The sequence below is a fragment of the Pyxicephalus adspersus genome, chromosome 10 (assembly GCF_032062135.1).
Source record: "Pyxicephalus adspersus chromosome 10, UCB_Pads_2.0, whole genome shotgun sequence".
NCBI lineage: Eukaryota > Metazoa > Chordata > Amphibia > Anura > Pyxicephalidae > Pyxicephalus > Pyxicephalus adspersus.
The window spans coordinates 50,918,495-50,940,300 of NC_092867.1; the positions used below are offsets into that span (position 1 = coordinate 50,918,495).

The window sequence follows — 21,806 nt, forward strand, 5'->3', positions numbered from 1 at the left end:
AGGAGTTAAAAAAAGTTTACACACAGTTTGTGGTTACTATAAGGATTTAACTCCTTTTGTTTTCAAACTCCTGTTTTTTCCAACTCCACTTGATTAAAAAGATGTCCCTGTTCTTTTTCCCTAAGAAGCATATTTAGTCCTTGAAATGTGTCGATATCCACAGAGGCACCCATCTTCAGGGTGACCCTAACAGGAACATATTGTATGGTGTTTGGTTTGCATGTTTTTTTAATAGGTTTTAATTGTCAGTAATTTTTTTGGTATTTAATAAAGCATAATATTTTATATTCAGCAAAATATCTGTGAACGTAAATTTATTTGGCCTCCAAAGTCCCAATTGTAAATTAAATCTTTTTTTATTTTGATGTGTAAACTAACAGTCTGCCTAGTCACATCTAGATTTAACTAAGGTTTTCCATCCATGTTTGATGTAAGCACTGTGATGTAAGTACTGTTTGAATGAAAGTGAGGTCAGGCTGAGCAGAGCTGCTGAAATAACCTCTGATGTGCAATTTGAGAGATAATTTTATCATGGTGTCTGCAGCTACAAGGGGCAGTGTTTGAAGATCATTTATTGCTTTTTATTTTTCAATGGGTACTCTTTTGGGTACCCCTTTATGCTACACAGCTCTTACACTCCAAAAATTTCATAAGGGGCATGGTCAGTACTGCCAATGTCATACATTGTGTTTACATGGACCCATGGACACTGCACAACAACGATTTTGCTCCTGGGAAATGTGATTTACATGATATCGAGTGTGCTGATTCCAAATCTGAATCAGAATTTGTCTATCACGTACATATTTTAAGTTATAGGCGTGCTATAGCTGTTCAAATGGTCGATAATTGGGTAATGTATTTTTACATGGGAACATTATAACAGTTGCAGTTACCACTATGTTTGCTGCTGCCTCAGCTGAATCACGTCCCCTGGTGGCATGCATGTTCTAGCAGCAGGTGTGCATGTCTGGGCAAGTCAGTGAGCTGACGTCAAAAATAGGTATATAAGGCAAGATGGACCAAAGGCTTGTCTCTGGTGCGAAACCATTGTATTGGATAGTACAGCTACGCTATAGTGAGTCTGTTTTGAGCTAAAGATGACTAGGCACAGCTGTGTTAATAAACCGGACAATTTTTGCTACATTTGTGGCAAATATACCTTGTGTGATCAATGCAAGAACCTAACCAAGGGGGTGAGATTTGCTTACAAGTATTAATTTGGATGTGAAATCAGAGATCAGGATAAAATCCAGGCACCTCACATCTGCTGTCAGGTGTATTACGTTGGCCTAACACAATGGTTGAATGGGAAAGGGAATAAAATGCCCTTAGCTGTACCTAAAGTTTGGCATAAGCCAAAAGACCATCACTCAGACTGCTACTTCTGTATGAGTAAAATTGCTGGGTTTTCGAAAAATACTAATCTAAAAAATACTAATACTAGTCAAAAATCGTCTCTCCTGATTTTGAATCTGCTCTGAAGCTAGTGCCACATGATGCAGAGAATCAAGTGCCAGTCCCTCCTATATCTGTTGTTACTGACAGTGACATGTCGGTTGAGGAACAGAAGGATGATGATGATGTTAATGAATGTTATGAACCCCAATTTCAAGAGGGTAAGCCACAATTTCTAAGCCAATTAGATGTAGATGGTCTAGTAAGGGACCTGTCTTTGTCAAAAGAGAAGTCTGAACTGTTAACCTCCAGATTAGAGGAGTGGAATTTTCTACAAAAAGGAACAACAACTTCATACTGTCGTGATCGTTGCACAAAGTTTGCAGGTACAAGCTTGAAGACATTTGCTTCTGTACCGTTGTGAGTAGTCTGATGATGAAGTTAGGTTGCGAATACTTACCAGAGCAGTGGAGATTGTTCATAGACTTAAGCAAAGCAAGTTTGAAAACTGTATTGCTGCATAAAGGTAACGAAAAACCTTCTGTTCCTCTTGCTAATGCCGAGGGAGTGAAAGAGACATACAAATCTATTGAGGTCATTTTGAAATTGAATAACTATTTAGAACACAAGTGGAATGTTTGTGGTGACCTGAAGGTGGTGGCACTCCCTCTTGGCCTGCAATGGGATGTACAAAATATATGTGCTTTCTGTGCCTGTGGAACAGTCGTGATGACAGCAACCATTACAAAGTGAAAGAATGGGCACCCAGACCTGAACACACTGTTGGCCAGTACAACGTGAAGCATAAACCACTCATTGTTCCACAGAAAGTTTACCTTCCGCCACTTCATAATAAATTTGGATTAAGGAAAAACCTTGCAATGGATCGTGATGGTATGGGTTTTCAGTATCTGAAGGACAAGTTTGGAAAAGTTATAACAGATACTAAACTGAAGGCAGGCATTATTGTTGGTCCCCAAATCTGCAATTTGATGCGTGTGGCACATTAAGAGAAAAACTCAACTTGAACTTGCTGCTTAGGATTCATTTGTGCTAGTTGCACAAAACTTTCTGGGCAACCAGCGAGCTAAAAACCATGCTGAACTTGTGACCAACATGCTAACAGCATACTATCAACTTGGCTTCCAAATGTCACTTAACACACCTAGCGGTAATCCCGAGTGTGACTCGGGGTACCGCTTTTTGCAAGTGAATTCCACTTTGAGTCACACTTGGGGTAAATTTAGAAGCCCCTCTTACCTGTGCCCCATGCTCCAGCGGCGACTGAACTATCCCACGGTAATGCCGAGGCACCTGTCCGTCAGGGGGCGTGGCTGGGTGGGAAGTTTAAAAGCAGATTACCGAGTAATCTGCTTTTAAATGCCGCCCGGTTCTCGGCCACGCCACTGCTCGCATCCGCATTTAGATGAGATGCAGGATTTCTGCATGGTGCATCACATCTAACTGGTGATGCAAGCAGCAATAAGAAATCCTGGGGGTGATGCCAGGGGGGATTTCTTCCGGGCATCACCCGGAAGATGTGACGTTTGCATCCTCCGGGTTTGAAGATGTGACATCTTCCGGGTGATGCGGTGAAGTGATGTATTCTGGGGACAGGAAATTTAAAAGCAGATTACTATGTAATCTGACCTTGATTTGACATATGTGTTTCCTAACAAATTACTTGCAACCCTGACTTGATTTGACTTTTTGATGACTTATAAATCACTTTCTGAATGTATCATTTGATCACTTTGTCTTTGACCTTGATTGTTCCTGACTGATTGCTGGAGACCACATGGCATCCAAAATGCATCTCGCCGGTGCAAGCGCTGTTTTGGAGGAATCTGAAAGCAGCGATAGTGATTTGGAGTCCCTTATGAAATCGAGCTATTTCCATTTACTGGCGCACCAAGGATGAAAATTGAGGCTGAATGCAACGACCCCCTGGCATACCTGAAGTTGTTTTTGACAGATGAAGTCATCAGAAAAATTGTTGCGGAGACAAACAGGTAAGCCGCTCTGTGCTGTTTTTTGAAATGTTTTGCTAATTTTGTTTTGCAAACATGCTGCTGTATGTTTGTTATCTTTTTGAAATTTTTTGCTATTTTTTTTTTTATGCAAACGTGTGCTGCTCTGCTAGCTTTTTGAAATTTTTTGCTAATTCTTTTTATGCAAACATGTATGCTGCTCTGTGTTTGCTATTTTTTTATTTTTTATTTTTTGCTAATATTTTTTTAATGCAAACATGTATGCTACCCTGTGTTTGCTAACTTCAAAAAAAAACATTTATGCCAACATGTATGCTGCTTTGTGTTTGCTAACATATTACTTGCAACCTTCACCACACTATAAAAGAACATATCCAAAAATACCTTTTTTAATTTGTTTATGCAGGTACACTGGACAACAACAAGGTGCTCCACACCTGAGGTTTGCAAGAACCAGAAAGTGGGATCCTGTGACCAAGAATGACATTTGGCTGTTTTTGGGCTTGGTGATCCTGCAGGGAGTTGTGGGCAAAACCGTGCAGCAGTGGTACTGGTCCAAGAATCAAATGATTGTCACTCCATTCTTTGGCACAGTCATGCCAGAATACCGCGTTTCCCTCAAAATGAAGTATCTGCACTTTGCAAACAATGAAGAATTTAATGAGGCTACCCATCCTGCACCAAAACTGAAGAAAATTTGGGAAGTGTCTCAGATGATTCTACAACATTTCCAGCAAACCTATGCGCCAGAAACAGATGTCAGCATTGATGAAAGTCTAACGGCTTACAAGGGGAGGCTGAGCTGGGTGCAGTACATTGCGTCAAAGAGGGCACTATTTGGTGTGAAAACGTAAAGGCTGTGCGAATCCTCATCTGGCTACATTTGGAATACAGTACTGTACACTGGAAAAGGGACACAGTTCAACGCCAGATACAGCCATTATGGATTGGCAACATCTTCATCTCTCATAGAGCCATTGCTAGATCAGGACTATTGTGTCACAAGTGACAATTTCTACACCTCTCCTGAGCTTTATGAGTTCCTTCTGCATCACAGAACAGATGCCTATGGAACCGTTAGGGCTAACCGGCGCAACCTGTCATCAATGTTTGCAAAAGGGAAGCTGAAGACAGGAGAAATTGTTGCCTGCCAGAAGTGCAAGATGATGGCCCTGAGATGGTGTGACAAGAAAGATGTGTGCCTGATGAGTACTGTCCATGATGCCTCCACCGTTCTGGTACACACAAAACGTGGGAAAGAAGTGATGAAGCCACAGGTGGTGATTGACTACAACACCATGGGAGGTGTCGACAGAGCTGACCAAGCCATGATATTCTACCCAGCGATGAGGAAACAGCAAAAGAAGTACTACAAAAAGATTTTCAGGCGTCTAGTTGAGCAGTGCCTATGGAATGCCTACATTCTGTAAAGAAAAAATTGTCAGAGGCCTGTGAATCATTCAGACTTCATTTTGCAAGTTTCCGAATCCATAGTCAAGAACCACCAAACACCGTCAGTGGCTATGAATAGACCTGGATGTCGTGCTTCCACCGTTGTCAACCTAGAACGCCTGACTGGTCGTCATTTTATTTAATACATCCCACCAACTTAGAAAAAGGCAGCACCTACAAGGATGTGCATGGTTTGCTGCTCAAAGACCAATGACAGAGGAAGGAAGAAACGCAAAGAAACTAGGTTCTACTGTCCTGACTGTGATGTTGGACTTTGTGCAGCACCCTGCTTCAAAATCTACCACACTCGGAATGTCTACTAAAAATGTACATTTTTTTTCTAAAATCTGCATTTATTGATATTATTATTTAACAATAATATTGCACCCTTGTTTGAAAAATTTAAGTGAGAAATTTTTTGATAAAATACTTCTTTTTAAAAAAATTACATTGATGTGGTCTAATATTTCATTATTTTTCTTTAATTATGATTTGTAATTATTTATTATATTATAATAAATAAATATAATTATTATACCCGGCAGTTAAAAAACTGACAGAATTAGAACGCTAAGGGTGTTAAAATTAATTTCTTACGTTCCCATCTGGACTTCTTTCTACAAAATTTGGGTGATGTGAGTGATGAACCAGGACAGTTCTGTAATGGAAACAAGATATTAGGGATGAGGGAGTGAGAGAGAATATTAAGTTCACAGCGAATCGGACCTTTCTCGCTTACCGAAAATGTAAGTGAGAATGGCCTTCTCATTTGCCGAGAGATCGTGCTCTCGCCGAACAAAATGATTTCCAGGGCTGCATCGGCCATTCATGGAAATCCTCTGTGAGCCCCAGGCACTGGAGGTTAAATAACAGCTGCAATCTTTGAGAAGATGCCCAGCACAGGAGAACCTCCCGAGATACATTATAATAAAAGTATCTCTTAGAAATGATCCATTTGTATCTGTAACACATGGATCATTTGTAAGAGATACTTATATTACAATCTCAGGAGGTTTCCTTTGCCTGGGGCACTAGAGGTTATTTAACCTAGGTCAGCCCCGGGGATTGCACACTGAGCTCCTCAATTGCAGCCGTGGCTGCAATCATTGAGAGAGCTGTGCGATCCCCGGGGCACTAGAGGTTAATTAACCTCTACTGCCCCGGGGATTGTAGTGGAACTGCAGAGTTCATCTGCAGTTCAGTTCCCACTGTCATGTGACCGTGGGAACTTTGCGGTCACAGCTGTGGCTGCAATCATTGAGAAGAGTGTGCGATTCCTGGGGCACTAGAGGTTAATTAACCTCTAGTGTCCCAGGGATCGCAAAAAGGGAGATTCCCAGGGCTGAATGCAGCTCTGGGAATGCTCCTGTTTTAATTTCCTCTTCTGATGGTTTCGCGAAATCGGTTTGCTGAAATTTCCCAGAACCATTGGACGTTCAAGGAAATTTTCGCGGGAGGCATTCTCGCTCATCCCTACAAGATATCAAGGCCGATGCAACCCCAACCCCGACTACTGCTGGTTTTCTGCAACGGGAGACAGTGGAGAGTCACAAATGCAAAAGCAAGTGCCTGAAACACTTCTGAAGTGTACATGTGTGTTGAAATATGTGTAATTGTATTTGTTGTTGCAACATAAAACTACGATTTTGTAGATAGAGATTACATAGTAGGTGCGGAACAAGAGAATGTAGCTAATTCTGATGTTCTAGGCAGAATCTGACTTCAGATTTAGATTCAGCACACTTGATTTAGTATAGGATGCATGGATTATAAGTAGCAGAAAATATTTATTTTTGTGTGATGCAGTGAAATCCATGTTTACTGGTTAGGAGATAAGAAATCCACTTCTTTTTGATTGAATAAAGTATTTTATTAATCACACAATTCGAAAACAATACAATCAGGGTTCAGACATACATGAAATTGTGACGCAGCGCATAACAGTACGTTACAATCCCCCACAACACACTCACAAATAAATACATATATCCCTCCACACTGCAGCATTATACCGCAAACAACCCCGACAGATTGTTAATCCACACCTTTAAAACACTTCATCCAAAACCATCCCTAAGAGCTTATCCAAGGCCCGAAGCTTTATTTGAGCTCTCACAAAACTAAAATCACACTTTTCACACATCTAATAAAGACTGGCTGTGCATTGGGGAGGGGTTGGGGGTAGGGGGTAGGGAGGAACTCACAGGCCCGAAGCTTTATTAGAGTTCATAAACAATTTTTACAAAGGAAGCTTGGGGGCGGAGGGGAGGGGGGGAAGGGGGGCCTTCTCAGACATCCTCTTCCTGTTCCGGAAAGTCCATGAGGTGATAGTCTCTGAGCAGACTGAGGGCCAGTCTGCAGCAGTCCTTGATGGCCATCCTCTCCCTCCGGAGGATAAGGCGCTTCCTGGCGCACCAGATAGCGTCCTTAGCACAGTTCGAAATCCTCCAAGCTCCTTTGACTTCTTCTTCCGTGAATTCGCCGTGGAACAGACCATACAGCATAGCGCAGTATGTGATGGCCATTCTCGGGACGAATTGGCTCAGTTACTGTTCCAGGGTCTTCAACACGGCTTGGGCGTAGGGACACTGCCAAAAGACGTGCAGAGCTGTCTCGTCTTCGATGACGCAGAAGGGGCAGTGTCTGTACCTACATAAGTTGTCCAAGTAGAACCAAGGGGTGTCCCAGTAGTACGGCACAGAGCTGTCCCACCTGTCCCATCCCAGGCTCCTCCAGAGAATCTTCCTCCAGAATCTTGACATGGCGTTCCCTGCAGAGGTCGAAGATCAATCCACTAATGTCCTTCTCACAATGTTGCAGGCGAAGAAGACTCTTAGCATCGTCACGATGTCCGGAACTCATTTGCCGCCTTTCCGATGTTCTTTAAACATTGTCGTTCTCTTTACTCGGTCCATCTTCGAGCCCCAGATGAAGTAGAAGGTCGCCCTCGTGATGGCTATGCAGGTGTTGGTGCGTGGGGGCCAGGCTTGGGCAAGGTACTGCAACATAGGGAGGATTTCACTGCGGAGTACCAGTGTCTTCCCTTCGATGGTGAGATCTCTGAGGCTCCAGAGGCTGAATTTTTGCTTCATTTTCAACAGCCTCTCTTCCTGTCACGGTCCCTTCCGTGACTGAAGTTTGAGGATCTGTCAGACTAGCTGCATGTGAGGTTATCTGACAGTCTCTTTGTTTTTACTTGTTTCTGTGTTGTTGTGTGTAATGACCACTCCCCTTGTATCAGGTGCAGCTGGTGGTCATTACTGCTCCTCCATTTAGTCTGGCCTCACACTTCATGCTGTGCGGTTGATATTCACTGCTGGGAAGTGAAGAGCTGGTGTGTTGTGCCATCCTGAGTTTGCGTTTATATATCTGCTACTAAGATAAGTTCTGAGTTCCAGTTTATTTATCTGCTAGTAAGATAAGTTGAATTTCTTTTGGTGTTTAGGTGTTTTGTGGTTCTTTTGTTGTTTACTAGGCCTCAGGGAGACACTGGGTCTTTCATCAGGGAAGGAACCAGTAGTCTCAAGCCAGACACCACTCCTAGGGCTATACAGGGCTAGTAGGGACTAGGTTCCGGTGTATGAGTATTCCCACCATCAGGGGATACTCATATTGTTATGAGTTAGGGTTAGGTTAGGGTGTCTGCAAGGGGTGACCATACCCTTTTCCCTAGTCATTGGAGGTCTAGTCCCTTGTATTTATCCTTCTGTTTCCCTCCCCTCCCTGTTATCTGTGACACTTCCCAAGACTTGAGGGCTGCTCCTTCCTTCCCGAACCAGACGCCGGGGATCTTGATGAAGTCCGGTTGGATGTTGAAGGGGATGGATGCAGAGGAAGGCAGGTACCAAATCCCGAAGAGCATGGCTTCTGACTTCCTGCAGTTGAGTTTTGCCTCCGAAGCTCATCCGAAGTCTTTGCAGATCTGGACGAGCACGTCAATGGAACGCTTGTCCGCGCAGAACACCTTCATGTCGTCCATGCAGAGCCAGCATTTTGCTTCCCTTTGTCTGGTCCTGGTGTGGTGATCCCTCTGATCTCTGGGTTCTGTCTGATGCATTCGGCGAAGAGCTCTATACAACAGACAAAAAGGAGAGGTGACAGAGGGCAGCCTTGTCTGACCCCGGAGAGGACCGGGAAGGGGTCAGTCTTCCAGCCGTTCACCAGCACTGTACTGTGAATGTCAAGGTTCATCAGGTTAACATATGAACAGAATACTTCACCGAGACCATACTTATGGAGGGCTCTAAGCATGAGCCGTGTTTCTAACCAGTGCGAGGCTGTCCGCAATTCGTCGCCCTGGGATTCCGCAGGTCTGGTCGAGGTGGATGATCTGTCTGATAACCTTCTTTAGCCGGTTGGCCAGTACCTTGGCAAGGATCTTGTAGTCCACGTGGAGGAGAGAGATGGGACGCCAGTTTTTGAGGTCACATTTCTCGCCCTTCCGCTTGTACAAGATCGTGATCATGCCCTCCCTCAGCAATGGCGGCATTCTGCCCTCCACCACCAACTCCTCGTACAGCTCGAGCAGGTCCGGACCTACGAGATCCCACAGCGCTGCATAGAGATCCACTGGGAGACCGTCGCAACCGGGGGTCCTACCCCGCCTTAAGGATTTGACAGCAGAGGACAACTCCTCAAAAGTGAGGGGGGCGTCTGTGGATGCTGCTCCTGCAGGTTTAAGGGTGTTACCTGACAGGAACCGGTTTGCAACGTCGTCTGTTTCTTTGGGAGAGTAGAGGGTCCGGTAGAAGTGCTGACCACTTCCATCACCTCTGACTTCTCTTTCCGGAGTGTTCCGGTCGAGTCCCGCAGCTCGGCAAGGGGGGTGTGACTGGAGTGGAGCTTCCTGAAAAAGAAAGAGTTGCACTTCTCACCTTTCTCGAGATGTTCCACCTTGGAATGAAAGATGATGCGCCTGACGTCCTCCTCGAAGTGCTGTTTCAAGCTCTTCTTGGTCTCTTCCAGGTCTCGCCTAACATCCCAGCCACAGTGGTAGAGGTCCTGCAAGGACTGCAGCTCATGCTGTGAGCTCTTGAGTTCTCTCTTCCTTGCACACACCTGTTGGCGCCCCCTCCCTTGAAAGAAGCTGTGGAGCTTGACTTTCACAAACTCCCACCAATCACTCACCTTTTTGAAATGCTTCTTGTCCTCCCTCCAGTTGACATACTCACCCCTCAGTTCCTCCCCCAGGTCTTCCTTTTCCAGCAGGGCACAGTTCAGCTTCCAGGAGGCCAGGCCCAGGCCGAAGCCCTTGCCGAGGTCCCCCTGAAAGAGAATGGCCCTGTGGTCTGAGAAGAAGCAGGGAACCATGGAGTGGCTGTTGTACGTTACCTCTCTCAATGTAAAGATGAAGTCTATCCTTGAGCGGCACCAGGAGTAGTTTGCAGCGCCGCTTCCGATGGAGCCTACAACGTCCTTCAAGGAAGCTTCTGCCACCATCTCTTTGAGAAGGAGGGAGGTATCGTCCAGCTTTGCCATGATGCCGGGGGTGCGCCCATCCTCCTCTATTGGGCAGTTGAAATCACTGCCCATTATTACTGCCCTGGTGGTTGCGGGTTGGGTCCTCAGGGTCTGGAAAAGCTCCAGCCGCTCATTCTTTTCAGGGGAGGCGTACACGTTGATGAGCCTAACGGGCTCTCATGCCTACGAACCGTCTATGACCAGAAGTCGGCCACAGACGAGATCATGGACAGAGTCAAGCGTAAAACGCCCACCCCTAATCAGAATGGCTACGCCTGTGGACTTGCAACCGCCACCCCCAGACCAGTAAGAGGGACCCTGGGTTCACTGGGAGCACAGATGACTGTATCTCTTAGAGGGGGGAAGGGCACATTCCTGCAACATGACAATGTCACCCGGTTGGGTGTCCAGGAAGCTGAGTACAGTCTGCCTTCTGACAGGGTCTCTTATGCTCCTCACATTGATGGAAAAGATTGATATCTTAAGAAATCTACTTCTGCTTTATCTGAACAATGCAGACTCTAGCTAGCACAGAGCGTACAAAAACATAGACTGTACTAAATAATCCAGTGACAAATTAGGATTTGTAATGAAATAAGTGTATAGAATGAAAACATTAGATTTTACACCACCTTTAAAGACAATCTGCATGTACAGACTCTCCCAGTGTCTTTTTAAGTGGTTAAAAGGCTTATATTCTATTTGAAGTTTAGATCTTTAGGGTAATAATTATTCAGAGAATATGTTCAAACTGGGTCTTCAGTGACTAACTCCTTCATTGAATTGGTCAGCGACACTTTCTAGAAATGTAAAAACACCATTCCTGTATATACACATCATAGTAAAATGAAAGGGAATTCGATCTCATTAGTGACTGATTCTTACCACATCCTTGAAATACGACGGAATATATTTATTTACATGCCTTATGACAAAATAATAGAATTTACAAAACTAATTTAACTATGTATACTTTGTATTTCTTTGGCAATAAAGCTTTTTCAAGGCTTGTCAAGGAAAAATGTATCTATTTCTTAAAGAAAGGTGAGCTGTTAATATTACAATCGTAAGAGAATAGACACAGACACCAGTATATCTAGACTTCCTTTTCTCATTTATTTAAAGAAAATGGTATTATTTATACAAGGTTCAGTAGGCAGTACAGAAAAATAATTAAAAGGTAAAGTAAACAGTGATCCTTCAGGAATCCAGAGTCATTTATTCATCTCCTCTCACCCCCCAGTTCATTAGTTACTTTGTCATTGTTTCTTATTTACACATTGGTTTATAGACACACAAAAGAAAACTTAATGAGATTTACAGAACATTCACCCCTCACAATACAGTCAGATATTCTGATTTTTCTCATTGATGATTTTGATACAAAATGGAGGCTACAAACAAGATGGAGGCAGTGACAAAACCATTTTCTTCTTCAAGGCTTCAATACATGTTGTGTTTTATATACATAACTGAGTTTATATTAATCATCCTTAATGTTTCACAATATTCTATTTATCACCAACAAGGGAATATTAGTGGATTGTATTTTTTCCATTACTATCTTTATTTAATGGTCTTTTCGTCAATAATTGTCAACACGTTTTGCATTTTATAAAGTGTCTGCTTCGTCAGGGATAAATACAATACAAAAGAGGATTTAAAGCCTAAATCATAAAAAAGTATCACAAAGAATCATCCTATTGATGGTATTGTTCACATCATGGGCAGCTTAGTGTTGGTTGCCAGGAATATCAGGCTATCCCAGCTTATTTTCTGTGTGGCAGGACTAAATAGACTCCTGTGTGCCTTTGCGGAAGTTATGTCATCCCGGCCTGTATAGTGTAAACAGGTACAGGGCTCTTGGCTGCCAGGTATCATAACTGGCATGAGTATCAATTTACACCAATAATAAAATAATAATAATTAAATACAACAATATACAATTGTATGTATTTAGAAACATATTACTGTAAAGACAACAAGTAAACACCAAGGCACCAAATCAAAGATAGATACATAAATGAGAATATTCTCACATGTACAAGTCCAAATATACATATAACATATGTTAAACATACATATATTTAACTAGAACATTATATATATATATATATATATATATTTTAGTAAAAAAGTTTTAGAAGGTCATAATATTATTCAATCCTGGGAAATTTGTTGCATTTATTTTAAAAATGTAAATTAAACATTTTGTTCTTGCTATTGGATATTATTGAAATCACCTCTGCAGGACGTTTTCTTTAGTAATTCCATCAATTTTCCCCCACTTGGTCTGAACAAAAAAAAAAATAGCTTGTGTCATATCTGTGATTTGATTTCTCTATAACAACAAAAATCAGCTGAATGAACATCCACCAAGAGTAGTGATTATTAACACAGTATTTATAAAGCACTGACATATTGCGCAGTGCTTTACAAAGTTCATAGTCATGTCACTAACTGTCCCCTCAAAGGGGTTCACAATCTAATGTCCCTACCGCAGTCATATGTCATTAATACAGTGTAAGGTCAATTTTTTGGGGGGAAGCAAATTAACCTAACTGCATGTTTTTGGAGTGGGGAGGAAACCGGAGTACCCAGAGGAAACCCATGCAGACACGGGGAGAACTTGCTAACTCAATGCAAATAGTTCCCTGGTCGAGATTTGAACTTGGGCCCTAGTGCTGCAAAGGCCAGAGTGCTAACCACTGAGCCACCAGAGCTTTTGGCAAGGACTGTACTTACTTTTTATCCAACACCAATATAAAGACTAATTGAAAACTCTCCTCTGTACCTGTCTATATCATCATATAAAATATGTATACTAATACTATCTAAGGTGTTTTCAATTGCAATTTTTTTCTCATTTGGCCATTAAAAGGATGGTTAGAGAACATTACCATATCTTTGCAGATAGAAGACCCCTGAAAAAATTAAACCTTTGTGAGAAAATATTCAGGAACTTGTAATAAATACTAAAAGATCTAAAAGCTCAATGTTATGGCACATTGAAAAATACTATAATTCCATAAGTTATACAATAAATGTTTCTCTTCGGATTTAAATCCATATCCAAATAATGTACATCCTCAATGTGCATATCCCCATTTGTTGTCATTCTCATTTTGTTTGTTTTCTATGTTTCTGTTCTTATGTCCTATAAATCTTTTTTAAATTCTGTTTTGGTTTTCGGTAACAATACAGGCCAGTAGTATTTTTTGTACTACTATTATTTTAAGCTGAGATTTTAATGTTGCTGTAAGAACATAAACAGCTCCACACACATTGCCAGACACACATAAATTCAGGTATTATCCAAACTCTGCAACCCTACACATTTTTACAAGTCCTTATTTACCCTTTCTGACCACAACCTTCTTACTTTCAACCTCTCTAATTCTCAGTTTAACCACACTCTGTCTTTGGCTCTGGATAAAGTTGCCCCAGCCACCTTCCGCTAGCCCCATACTGCTAACCCCGGACCTTGGCACAACAGTTACATCAAATGTCTAAAAAAGATTGCTCATGCAACAGAGCACAAGTAGAGGAAAACTGATCTTCATGGTTACTCTGTGCTACTTCACAAAGCTAGGCTAGAACACCATAACACTACACGCACTGTCGCCAAGCAAAATTATTTCTCCCCTGTCATATCCTCTCAAGCTTCCAACCCACATCCTCTTCTCAACAATTGACTCCCTCCCAAACCCACCGCCTCCTCCCCCTACATCTACCTTTTGTGCCCAAGACATAGCCACCTACTTTTAAGATAAAATCCTCAAAATCAGACATAGTGTGGCTCACCGCACCACTCCAGCCATATCCACCTGTAAATCATCACTAACCTCCTTCAGCCCTGTTTCATTGAATGAAGTCTTTTCTTTCATCAACTCCATCTTCCACCTGTCCACATGCCCAGTACCCTCTGATCTACTCAGTGCCCACTCCTCCACTCTGGCCCCCGCAAAAATGAAACTATTCAACCTCTACCTTTCTACTGGTATTTTTCCTTAAGCCTTCAAAATGCCATTGTTTTACCTATCCTGAAGAAACCCTCACTAGACACCTCCCTACTTTCTATCTACCATCTTATCTTTCTTCGCCCATATCTTTCCAAACTTCTTGAGTGCCTTGTCTATAAAAGACTCACTGACTACCTAAACAACAACTCTGCTTGACTGGCTTCAATCTGGCTTTTGAGCTGCCCATTCCACTAAAACAGCCGTTACTAAGGTGTCTAATGATCTCATCAGATCTGTCACATTGCAACTATCTCTTCCCCCTCCTTAAACTTCCCTCTGCTTTTGACACTGTTGATCATTCCCTTCTAATCTAAATCATGGACTCCATTGGTTTTAGTATCATTGCTTTCTCTTGGTCAGTCCTTGGACCAGGTCTCTTTTCTTTAGAAACCTCTTCATTCGGTAGTCTCATATCGTCCTTTAGTTTACAGTACCATCTGTATGCTGATGACACTCAAATCTATCTGTCTACCCTTGAATTGTCTCCCTGAGTTCTAGGTAAGTTTTCATGCTGTCTGTCAGCCATCTCATCATGGATGGCTAATAGGTTTCTGAAACTCAACCTGGATAAAATAGGACGTATCCCCTCCACATTCCAAATCTCCCCTGAAATATTTCTGAAACTCAACCAGGATAAAATAAGACTTATCACCTCCACATTCCAAATCTCCCCCTGAAATATTTCTAACTGTTGACAACACTGGTATTTGGCCGTCCCCTCAGGCATGTTTTCTTGGCAACACCTTCAAATCTGCCCTCTTCATCACCCTGCACTTTCAGAATATTTCCAGGTTCTTTCACTTTTACATGCACAACATCTCCCAAATACGCCACTATCTCCCCCTCGAGACCAACAAACTGCTTGTACAGGCTCTTATCTCTAGTCTGGACTATTGTAACATTCTACTCTCTGGTATTGCACTAACCAGGCTCTCTCCTCTACAATCTATCATGAATGCTGCAGCAAGACTTATCCATACATCTCATCACTGTGCTTTGCCTTATAATCCCTCCACAGCTCTTATTTCACTTAAAAAAATAAACCCCTAGCTGCTCTCTTCACTCTTCCAGTAACCTGCTAATGAATTCCTCACTCATAACCTCATCACATGCTCGACACCAAGACTTTTGTAGGGCTGCCTAGACTCTCTGGAATGGTCTTCCTCGTACTATTAAGTTTGCTTCCTGCATTTAAAGCCCATCTTTTCAAACTTGCCCACCCATCTTTTTCTGTCTACACATCACCCACATCTATAAACTATTTACGGCAGGGTCCTCCCCTCCATTTTGTAATCCCCAATTAAAAGACAGTGTATATTGACACTTTATGAATACTGCTTAATATTAAGAAGAATGGAAGAATACATGTTTTGTTTTCACTGCTTGTTAAGAACATGTAAACGCTTAAAAATATATGTTCTGGCAAAAGGATCTCTTGAAATTTGACTTTATAGCTGATGTCTTTCTCTGGTTTTCTACCTGCATCATATTTTTTTACTAGTTTCCAATAACTCCAAACTGTTTTAAAAAAAATATTTATTATGAATGAAAAAGGGGATAATCTCACAAAAATTAAAAACATTAAATATGGCTAGGACATTTTAAATGGTATAGGCAAGCCAAACCACCTGTTTGTTGCAGAGACACCAAATCAAGTTTTTAGGTATTAGGAGAAAGAGATTGTAACAGAGTGCATACAAATGCACTTAATACACCTCATGCTGCAAAATCTTCTTTAACCTATCAATGTTCAAACCCTAAAGTGAGAAAATGACTATTCATCAAATATTAGTGAAAAATTAGTAAAAGTATTTGGTATGACCATAGACTTACTTCGGACATGAATAGAGACAACATTTTCTCTACAAACATCAGGTTGCACTACTATCTTGATGGTTTATGCAAGTTGCAAAGTTATCCAAACTAGCATTTGGTCTTAAATAATTTTTTTCTCTCTTGTTTTTTCCTTCAGGTAAACCTTGGTCTATTGATATTTTCCTTTGCTGGGTTCATCCTTCCAGGATATTTAATCTTTTACCGTCACAGTTTACTTCTAAATCATTCAACAAAAGAAAAAGATCCAGCTACCATCCAACTGCAACAATCAAACTGTGTCAATGGGGTGGTAGAAGGAGAGACCACAGCTTAGACATGCAGATTCTGTACAGTATATACCAAAGAGGAATGCTGCAAAATATTATAAGGGAATTGCCATATTTGTTTTTTTATGTATTTATCGTCAAATAGGTTGCATGTTACGTTTTTTTTTCCTTAAAAAAAGTCTGTTAAAGCCAGGGAAAGATGTATAGTGTCACTGAAGTATTCTCTTATGTGGACATGTACAAATTATAAATGTTAGGCTAGGTCAAACTTTGGACATTTTTTTCAATGTTTCTTCAATGTTACATTTTAATACAGGTAAAATCAGCAAAAATAAAAAATAACAAAAAACTTGTAACATGTAAATTGTATAATTCATTTTTTCATATTTGTTTTCAGATAAAAATCATATATCAACTTGCCTCTCCCCTGAAGTAGTAAAGCTTCAATGTAAAAAATAGTGTTTTTAAATTGTTTTTATGCACAGCTCTCTGTAACAGTATATTGACATATGCAAGATTGTAAAATGTGTAACTTTTCCCACACTCCTGTACCCTGACAGCATTAGGTGTACAGCCAGCCACCCATCTTAGTACTCATATGAATTTTGCATTTTTGCTCTTGTATCACGATTTTGCAATCCATTGAAACAATTTAATAAATTAAGATGTAAATTAAGATGATATGCGTCAGGGGGTAAAAGAGTACCGTAATTGATGTTTATTTATTCTGAAACCACTTATATCTGCCTCGCCACATGGTCCCTCGACCCCATAGTTCTTCTAGTTTAAAAGAACAGCCTATTCTTTTAGGCTACATACACACATCAGATCCAACAAGATCTGATATGTGTTCAGTGGCCGTCCGACGTAGTTCAGGGATCCATACTGGCAGATCCACGAACAAGTAAAGACGAATGACCGCAATGCAAGCGAAGCTGGGTGCCGCTGGCTCATTCTTCCCCCTCCCCTCTCTATAGAGCAGAATGACGCTGTATGTACAGTGCTTGTTCATGCATCTTTCAGTCTTTTGTCGTTGGAAAGGATTGTGAAAGACCCTTTCAAATGACAAGAATCAAACGTGTGTACATAGCCTAAAGCTACGTACACACGTCAGATTTTTATCGTCCGATAATCGGCATCGGCCAATTATCGGGCGAAAATCTGCCGTGTGTACAGTCGGTGTCGTCCATCGTCCGGACGACCAACCTGCCGGATCCACGGACGATGGACGACAGCCGATCCTAATGAAAGGGAAGGGGAGAGCGCGCAGCAGGGTGCCGCTCCATCGCTCTCCCCCTCCCCTCTCCATAGAGCATGAACGGTGCTGTATGTACAGCACCGTTCATGCATCGTGCACTCCCTTGTCGTTGGAAAGGATCGTGAAAGATCCTTTCCAACGACAAAAATTGGAAGTGTGTACGCAGCTTAAGTGTCTATGTTTACAGACTTTGTATGCTTTAAGTGGGTTTTGCATCCCTATAAAAGTTTATGGGAATACAAAACTTAAGTTGAAGGTGGTCAGCTGCAGGTCAAATGCATCTACCAATCCTAAATGCTCTCAGAAGTAAATCAAATATATGATAGGGGCATGGCTTGGCGGTCTCTGGGGATGGCTGTGTGAGATCCCAGCTCTGCAGGCACCGGGCTGTTTTTCCGCTATAAAGGGCAGATACTCACCTCTCCAATGGGCAGGGCGAAGAAGTCGAACGGAGGAAGCCTCCCCCCACCCCTGTACAGCGTCCACTGGCGTCTCAGCCCCTGATCCGGGCTTTTGTTGGGGACACTCGGGCGGCTCCTCAGCATTCCAAGATGGGGCCGGCTTTCTCCTCCACACAGGCCACGTGGTGTGCAGCGGTCGGGAGTGGATCTGACCAGGAGCCGGCTGCAGCAGGGATCGAGGGCTCTTCTCCCAGCACACATAAGCCTGCATTGGCTTCCCAGAGGGCTGCATCGGAGGACCGAGCAGCTGAAAACTATGACAGGGTGAGTCACTCTCCCTCCTCGGGGGCTTCATCTTCCCCTGACAGGCCTCTTACTGGGGAGATCTCCTATTCACCTGGGGGCCCTTACACTCCTTTGGATGATACGGTACCAACAGCATTTAGACCTGGGGCGGCTTCCTCTCCTGTGGGGGGAATGCCCACAGAGACCCTAGTACGGCACAATCTTGGCCCACCCAACCTGAGCAGGGAGGATTTCCCCCCTTTGGGCCCCTCTACATGCCCGCAGCCAAACCTCAGAAACACCACCAGCTGAGACTATACCTATTGACCCCCCTTTACATCGCAAATGGAGACCGGGATATAGTGCTGATTACTGGAACCCTCCATGGCACCAACTTCTGCAAATGCTGCCCACCAAGGCTGATTTTCAGCAACTTATTGCAGATGTGCAAGCCACCTTTAGATCTGAAATTGGGGTCCTGCGTGCTGACTTTCACTCCCTAGCTGGAAAAGTGGAGGATATAGATGAAGGTTTACAGCAGGCGAAGGGGGATATTGAGGCTTTCACCCGTAGATCCAGTGACCATAACCCTGCCCTGCGGCCCCGAGATGTTCTTTGTCACCTCGCAGATGCAGAATTGAAGGATGCAATCATGGCTGTGGCGCGGAACATGCGCAATTTGGAGTCAGAGAACAGAGACGCCTCCTGCAACTACTCCTAACCACTCTGCGTGATAACCGCATTCCCTATAGGTGGGGCTTTCCGTTCAGCCTGACAGCGCGACATGATGGGAAATCTGCCGTATTGCGTTATCCAGAGGACCTGTCTTCCTTGTGCCGTGATTTGGGGATGAACAAGCCTAATCTTCCAGGTTGGGAACCCGAGGAACCTCTACCTGTTCTACCCTCACCTTGGCAGGTGGCCACTTCCAAGAAGCGTTCCAGGCACAGGATCCGGCGTTCTCCTAAGCCCACACTTCCTTGAGACAGTGAACAGCATTGACTGGGCTCCGATCCCATATCCCTTTTTGCTGCTTCTTATGCTGCTAAGGCCCACCTCAGTGTTAGCTGTCTCCTCTGCCTTTGGACGGATACTAATGTTTTGCCTAGTTTTATGCTATTGCAACTGAAGTTTTTGCACTTTTTGATGATTGCTTACTGACTCTCTTTATGCTCAGGTTTATAACTGTGAGTTATTACTTGAATGATTTTATGGTCTGTGATTTTATGGTCTATAAATGGTGTTCTTTCTCAGGGAATGTTATTTTTGGTTAGAATGCCCTGGGCTCCCGCCCATCCGTATATTTGTGGTTGGGCTGGTGGTCACTGCGGTCTCCCTGTGTATATTATCACTCACAAAGAGGTTTCTTTTGTCCTTTTTCTCTTTTCCCTCTCTCAGTTGCATAGCCTTACCCTGTTATGGATATGTTTTACATGCCCTACGGCCCCCTGGGGGGGGGCCGCGCCTGGCCCGGTTTAGCCGGGCGGGCTGGGGGCCCCCCCTCAGGGCCATTGTACTACTCAAACAGCCGGTGTCGGCCATGTTGTTTCTTGATGATATACTGGTGCTCTGGTGGTTGTCTTGGGGACCATCTGGTCCTTCTCCCCTCTGGGATTATTTGTGTACTCGCCAGCCATGTTTGTTCCCTGTGTGCCCTGATAAGGGCTCGGGGACCGGCGGGTAACAAGCACCCCCTGGTCGCTAATGCGCGACTGCTTCAACTTGGTTTTGTGTTTTTGTGTTTTTTGTTATTGTTGTTTCAGTGTTCCCCCTCCCCTCTATTCTCCTGTATGCTCCTGAGAGCTCTTGGCCAATTTTACCTCCTGTTGGTCTGGGTTATGTGGGTGTTTGAGCAGCGACCAGTAGATAAAACACTCTGATGGCTACTAAAGTCTTATCACTTAATGTGCGTGGTTTAAACTCCAATACCAAGGGGATGCTGGCTCTCTGGGAATTTAAACACCATTCGGCGGATATTATATTCTTACAGGAGACGCACTTTGATAGCTCGGGCACCTTTAACTTTGTATCCAAATTTTTCTAAAAAGAGAGCAGGGGTTGCCATCTTGCTCAAAAATTCTTTTCAATTTTCTACCACTCGCTCTATTGTGGACCCAGAGGGCAGATTCCTTATCTTGCATGGTAACCTGCAAGGTGTCCCCTTAACTCTATGTAATATATATGCGCCCAATCAAGGACAAGCCAGGTTTCTTGCTAAGACAATGGCCCTCCTAGAGGAGTTCACGCACACGTATCTCATTGTTGGGGGTGATTTTAATTCCATCTTCTCTCCTACTCAAGATAGACTGTCAATGACTATACCTTCTCCACCTCCAGTAGTATTGCAACATGCTAAATTGTTTAGGCAATTGATTAGGCGTCACCAGCTTTATGATAGTTGGAGAATTCACCACCCCACAAGCGAACAGTTTACCTTTTACTCTCCTCCTCATCAAACACATAGCCGCATTGACTATATATTTAATAATTTGGCAATGTTGCAGAACAGTGTTTCTGCTGCTATCCATCCCATTTCCTGGTCAGACCACGCCCCGATCACCTTGGAGATTCTTTTCGCCCCTGACAGAACTAGACTTTGTCATTGAAGGTTAAATGACTTTCTCCTCAAGAATAAGGATACTAAAATGTCCCTTACTACAAGTCTAAAGCATTATTTTGATGAAAATAAAGGCTCTGTGACGCATACCTCCACCCTCTGGGAGGCCCATAAAGCGGTTCCGGGTCATTGTGTGGCCCTAAATTCTCGTCTTAAAAAGAACTCTACCCTGCAGCAGGCCTTGACGGAACAGGCACTGCGGACTGTAGAGGTAAAACTGACTAGCAATCCACCCCTAGGCCTCCTACGTAGGGTGGCCTCCCTCCGCTCCAAACTAAGGGCGGTGGAGCTTCGGAAGGTCAGCTGGATGGTGCAGCGAACTAGGCAGCGAACTAGGCAGCTTTATTATCATAAAGGCAACAAGTCAAATACACTCTTGGCACACAAGTTGAGGGACACGCAAATTAACTCCTCTCCCATGGCAATTAAAGATGAACAAGGGATACCACGGTATGACCTGTCCCAAATAGCTACCCGGTTTGAGCACTGTTATAACCAGTTACACAGGACTCTATGGGCCCCAATTTGCAATCCAATATAGACTCCTATCTGGCTGACCTGACTTTCCCCACACTGCAAGCTGAACATCTAATAAACCCGTTACTGCGGCGGAAATATCACAGGTCATCTCTCACCTCCCTTCGCATAAAGCACCGGGCCCAGACGGTTTACCGTATTTATACTATAAAACCTTTTTGCCAAATCTTCTCCCCCTATTTGGTGGACCTGTTCAATGATTTTCTCCAAGGTAAGCCTATCCCACCTACTATGTCATATTACCATATAACTGCTGTTTATTTATCCGTTGTTTATGTATTTT

General features: G+C 43.1%; 2 protein-coding genes across 2 annotated transcripts in view; both read left to right on the forward strand.

Moving 5' to 3' along the window:
* Positions 1-20,478, forward strand: part of SLC43A1 (solute carrier family 43 member 1) — a 202,173-nt gene extending 181,695 nt beyond the window's left edge. Inside the window, exon 15 of the mRNA XM_072424203.1 lies at positions 16,296-20,478. Coding sequence (XP_072280304.1) covers positions 16,296-16,472 — 177 coding nt within the window. The 3' untranslated portion in view covers positions 16,473-20,478. The remainder of the gene's footprint in view (positions 1-16,295) is intronic.
* LOC140339289 (piggyBac transposable element-derived protein 4-like) lies at positions 467-5,426 on the forward strand. The gene is made up of 2 exons (XM_072423897.1): positions 467-3,410; positions 3,796-5,426. The coding sequence occupies exons 1-2, from the start codon at positions 3,316-3,318 to the stop codon at positions 4,241-4,243; spliced, it is 543 nt and encodes a 180-aa protein (XP_072279998.1). The 5' UTR covers positions 467-3,315; the 3' UTR covers positions 4,244-5,426.
* Positions 20,479-21,806: the final 1,328 nt, after the last annotated feature.

Excerpts from the sequence above, each read along its gene's own strand:
- LOC140339289 (XM_072423897.1), top strand. The coding sequence starts at position 3,316 with ATGAAAATTGAGGCTGAATGCAACGACCCCCTGGCATACCTGAAGTTG. Across the intron at positions 3,411-3,795 it reads ATTGTTGCGGAGACAAACAG|GTACACTGGACAACAACAAG; the intron begins GTAAGCCGCTCT and ends TTGTTTATGCAG.